This window comes from Trypanosoma grayi (genome assembly GCF_000691245.1).
Source record: "Trypanosoma grayi strain ANR4 Tgr_1114_V1, whole genome shotgun sequence".
Taxonomy (NCBI): Eukaryota; Euglenozoa; class Kinetoplastea; order Trypanosomatida; family Trypanosomatidae; genus Trypanosoma; species Trypanosoma grayi.
In genome coordinates, this window is record NW_008826733.1 from 1 (window position 1) to 5,108 (window position 5,108).

The 5,108-nt window shown below is 53.5% G+C and overlaps 3 protein-coding genes across 3 annotated transcripts; all 3 read left to right on the forward strand.

Moving 5' to 3' along the window:
* DQ04_11141000 (exonuclease 3-5 domain containing 2) lies at window positions 1–386 on the forward strand (the record flags this gene model as incomplete). Its single annotated transcript, XM_009316451.1, has 1 exon — window positions 1–386. A coding segment is annotated over one exon (386 nt), but the record flags the coding sequence as incomplete, so codon positions are not given.
* A 163-nt stretch (window positions 387–549) lies between these two features.
* Window positions 550–2,523, forward strand: DQ04_11141010 (hypothetical protein; the record flags this gene model as incomplete). The annotated part of the gene is made up of 1 exon (XM_009316452.1): window positions 550–2,523. The coding sequence occupies one exon, from the start codon at window positions 550–552 to the stop codon at window positions 2,521–2,523; it is 1,974 nt and encodes a 657-aa protein (XP_009314727.1).
* Window positions 2,524–3,283: 760 nt separating this feature from the next.
* DQ04_11141020 (succinyl-coa:3-ketoacid-coenzyme a transferase-like protein) lies at window positions 3,284–4,762 on the forward strand (the record flags this gene model as incomplete). Its single annotated transcript, XM_009316453.1, has 1 exon — window positions 3,284–4,762. The coding sequence occupies one exon, from the start codon at window positions 3,284–3,286 to the stop codon at window positions 4,760–4,762; it is 1,479 nt and encodes a 492-aa protein (XP_009314728.1).
* Between the last annotated feature and the right edge of the window lie 346 nt (window positions 4,763–5,108).

Here is a 5,108-nt window from a genome sequence, read left to right on the forward strand (position 1 = left end):
CCGACGCGGCCTGCCCGGCGTCCGTCACGTGCATCCTTGAAGAGGGGGTGTCAGCCCGCGCGGTGTTGACGCGCTTCTGGCTGCACAAGCACCCGGAGGTGCGCGATCTCTTTGGCTGCACAACACGCAAAAGTGAGCGGCGTGGGGACGACTCGCTGCCGGGGTGGCGTGAAGGCGGCGACAAGAGTGAGGAGAATTTCTTTGTTGACAGCCACGGCTTTCTCGTTGTGCAGGCGTTGCTGCAGAAGTACGACGGGCACGCAAGCAGGGGCCGGGACCACGCGGTGGGGGAGTTCATCCACCGCTGGCGCACCGCCTTCCTGCGTGGGCTGCAGCCGAGGCACCTGCCGGAGGGCTGGTGCGCCGAAGACGGCATCCTGCTGTAGCGCTGCCCATGGTGTACAGGTTGTGTCTGTTTGAGTGTGTGCCTGTGTGTGTGTGAGAGAGAGGGTGGGGGAGAAATCTTGGCATGCTGTTGGATGTTGGCTTTGCACTTACTCCTCTGTGTTTGTTCTTGTTGCTCAGTTTGGCACGTACCCTCTTAAGCAAATGGCAAATCAGCAAGACGATGTGCGGGACACCCTTGCCCAGAAGGAAGACGGCTTGGCCAACAAAGTGGCGGACAAGGTTGTTATTGAGACATTCCACGATAACATGGATCCGCTGAATGAAGTGAAACGGTTTAGCATCGTAGCTGTCGCCATTTTTGGCAGCATCGCTGCCTCCTTCGCACATTTCTTCAACCTTTTCAGCGGTGAACTTCAGGAAAAGTACGACCTGTCGCAGCGGGATCTGTCGACTATCGGCACTGTTGGCACCGTCTTCTGCTACTTCACGCTGCCGTATGGTTTCATCTACGACTACTTTGGACCGGCTCCAATCTTCGGTATCGCTGCAGTTATGTTTCCCCTTGGCTCCCTTCTGCTGGCCTTGGCGTTCAATGGCTACATCTACGGTACCGTGGTGCGCATCAGTGTATTCAACGCCATTCTCAACATTGGTACAATTATGTTTGACATTGGCTGCCAGATGACGGTACTCAGCATATTCCCATCCAGCCGCGGGGCCATTGTGGCAGTCATGAAGACATTCAATGGGCTGGGCTCCCCGATTATTGGGTCGATTCAGCTCGCTTTCTTCGACTCGCACCCGGACAACTTCTTCTACTTCCTTATGGTGCTTGTGGTGGTGATTGCGACCTCATGCATGCTCGTTGTGCGCCTGCCGCCGTACCACCTGACTGGATACCAGCAATCGCACCTTAGCGAGGCGGAAAAGACGGAGCGGCTCGCCACCCGAGCACAGTACCTGCGGCAAAAGACACCGATTCCCAGGTTCGTGGTGGGGCTCTTCATCGTCGTTGTGCTTATTGTGTTTCTCCCACTGCACGGGGCCCTCGTCGCCTACCTGGAGCTTGGCCACGAATACAAGGTGGCCTTCGCAGTTACAAGCATTGTGTTAACATTCCTCGGTGCTATTACAATGACGCTTCCGCTGAGGATTCTCGACCGAGATTATTGGACAGAGAGGCGACGGAATCGTCGTAGAGACATGGCAGCACTGGACGATATTGCAGTCGATCACCGACAGGAACCTCTGAGCAATGAGGAGATGAAGGATGGGAAAGAAGAAAAGGAAGCCACAAAAAGTGCTGTCGTAGAGACGGAAATAGACTACATTGCGCCGCAGTACCAGACGACCTTTTATGAGAGTGTTTGCACAGCGCGACTGTGGGCTGTGTTGTGGACCCTCTTCGCTACAGTGGGCGCGCAGACTGTGATCATGCTGAATGCACGCTTCATCTTCGCCGCTCTGTCCGGTGAGAAGGTGAGCAACTCGATGGGAACTCTCCTGACGGTGCTGGATGGCGTTGGAAGCGCTGTTGGGCGTCTATTTGTGGGTGCGTTTGAGATATGGTCACAACATAAAAAGCCAGAGGAGCGCATCCCCATGACTGTCACGCTCTTTGTGCCATCAGGCGTGATGGTCGTTTCGATGGTGCTCATCGTCACTGTGCCAGCGGTCGCACTGCCGCTGCCATATATCTTAAGCGCCCTGGCAAATGGGTTCCGGGCGGGTTTGATTGTGTTGATGATTCGCACCATCTATGTCAAGGACATCGCAAAGCACTACAACTTCTGTTTTCTCTCAACGGTGTTTGCGACGGTTCTCTTGAACCGGTTTGCATATGGCGAGTGGTATACCCGTGAGGCTGAAAAGCTTGGCACGCTTGTCTGCCTTGAGCGCCGTTGCGTGCTCATGCCACTTCTGCTGATGCTCGGGATCAACTGCACCGGCTTCCTTACCACCACATACGTCCACGTGTCTTACACCCGCTACTGCCGCAAGGTGCTGGCGGAGAGGCGGCGCATCAAGGAGAGTGCCGTGGTTGGGGAAGGTCCTCTTATTGAAGATCGAGGTNCCCGCTACTGCCGCAAGGTGCTGGCGGAGAGGCGGCGCATCAAGGAGAGTGCCGTGGTTGGGGAAGGTCCTCTTATTGAAGATCGAGGTCGTGCCAGCTAATGACACTCGCATCTCTGAGTAAGTTTTGTTTTGTTTTCCGTTCCTGCCATTTTTTCTCTCTTTGTTTGCTTAGTTGACCTGCTTGTCTGGGGGGTTTCCTTTCGACCAATACCCATGGATTAAGAGGTGCGACGCCGCTCAGAGAAAAAAAAAAAGCAAATACCTAAATGAAAGCGACGTTGTTTATGCTGAGAAAAAACGATTTTTTTTTAAATGTTATTGCCTTACCCCGCTACAGCAAGCTTTATCCAATGCATACTGCTAGATTTAGTCACGAACGTAGTTATGATTTGATTTGTTTCTTTGCAAGCGTTTATTTTCTTACTGTTTCCCTTTCCTGCTCGTTTTGTTGATCCCCCTCCCTTTTAAAGTCTGTCCCAGTACCCCGTCATTTTCCTCTCGCTGCAGCTGGCTTACCAAAGGAGCAGGCGCCGTCCGAGGGAGTCCGGGTGATTTCTGGGGTGGGCGTCCTTTTTTTTGTTTTCTTTTTTTTTTTGTTTGCTTGTTATTGGCCGGGGGTATGTATTAAATGAAAGCGTCTCTTTGTGGGCACCACGCGGGAAGCGTGGGGAAGAACGTCTCCCATTGTCTGCATAGTGCAGCCTCTCCTCCTCCTCCTCCTCCTGATTCCTCCGTTCCTTTACTCCATTGCTGGTAATTAGGGTTCTTACAAGGACTGCTAACCGTCTTGGAAGGGGAAAAAAGGCAGAACAACCGTAAAACAGGATTCTCCATCAGAGTCAAAGTCCAACATATCGATATGTTTCGCCGCTCCCTCAGTCGCATCAAGGCAAAGGTCATGCCGAGCGTGGACGCGCTTCGAGACTTGGGCGATGGTGCCTCTATCGCCGTTGGGGGCTTCGGCGTCTGCGGCATGCCTACGGCGCTTCTGGGTCGGCTGAACAAAGATGGGAGGAAGAGCCTTCACGTCATCTCCGCCGCCACGAATGGCGAGGATTCCGTCGCCATGGGCCGGCTTCTGAACGATGGACAAGTGGACACACTCACGACATCACATCTCGGCCTCAACAAACTCGTGTGCAATCTGCTGAACGAAGGCAAGTTGAAGCTGGACCTGTCCCCTATGGGGACGTTGGTGGAGCGCCTCCGCTGCGGTGGCGCCGGTATTCCGGCGTTCTACACGACAACAGGCTTCGGCACGGGTGTGTCAGAGGGCAGCATTCCGGCCACTTTTTCGTCTGACGGCTCTGGGCGGGTGACGAAAGTCTCCGAGCCGCGCGAGACACGCGAAGTTCATGGGCGTTGGTGTGTCCTGGAGCACGCCATTGAAACGGACTACGCTTTCATCAAGGCGTGGAAGGCTGACACGAAGGGCAATCTTGTCTTCCGCGGCACTACGCGAAACCTGAATGCGGTCATGGCGACCTGCGCCCGTATATGCATCGCCGAGGTGGAGGAGATCGTGGAGGCCGGGCAGCTGAAGCCGAATGAAATACACGTCCCTGGCATCTACGTGGACCGGATTGTGTGTCCGAAAAACGCTGAGAAGCATGTGATTCACAATGTGAACGACGGAGAGGAACATGTTCCAGTACCGTTAAGTGAAAAACAAGAACGTATTATTCAGCGTGCAGCCCTCGAGCTGTGCGACGGGATGCACGTGAAACTCGGTATTGGATTGCCTTCGATGGTGGCGTCCTTTTTGCCACGGAATGTGAAGCTTATCACACATTCGGAAGCCGGCATGTTGTGGGAGGATGGGAGCTCAAAGAAGCACGAATGGGTTGACCTAGACTTTACGAACGATCGTGCAGAAGCCGTGGTGGTCTCCGAACCTGGCGCCTCCTTGTTTGACAGTGCTGTGGCGTTCGACATGCTCCGCGGTGGCCACCTGGACGCGACTCTGTTGAGCGCCTTTGAGGTGTCGGCCAGGGGTGATATCGCAAGTTGGTGCGCCCCTGGAATTACTCCAGATGCCTTGGCCGGAACAACCGGTATCATATGCAGTGGCGGCAAGATTATTGCCCTCATGGAACATGTGCACAGTGATGGCAGTCCACGTATTGTGGAGCAGTGCAGCATGCCCGTAACAGGAAAGGGCATCGTCGACACTCTCATCACGGATTTGGCAGTATTTGCCTTTGTGCAAAAAGGTGGAAACGCCCACCAGCTGTCTTTGAAGGAAGTCGCGGAGGGTGTTACCATTGAAGAGCTCAAGGCTAAAACGGCCGCTGACTTCCTCATCCCTGACGACGTGAAGAATATGGGACAGGCGTAATTAGTCTCGTAGTATTTCACTGCTGCCTTTCGGTACTGTGGACGGACATATATATATATATATTTATGCATTTCACTATCGTCTTTGTGGGCCTGATATGAGAGAAATATGTATGTGGACATGCTTATTTGCACTTCAATTGGCCAGTGCGAAACCGCAGCTTGAGTTGCTAGGCTGCTGCACGCCCCCTACTTCATCGTTGATTACCTAGTAGGGCCTGCTTTTCGGCAGTGGCGTAAAAGGAGTATTATGGTTGGATATTGAGTGGTTTATTTCCTCTCTGGGTATATTCTGGAAGAGAATGCGAGCGCCGAGTGATTTCTTTCCTTTCTGAGGTGTTTTTTTT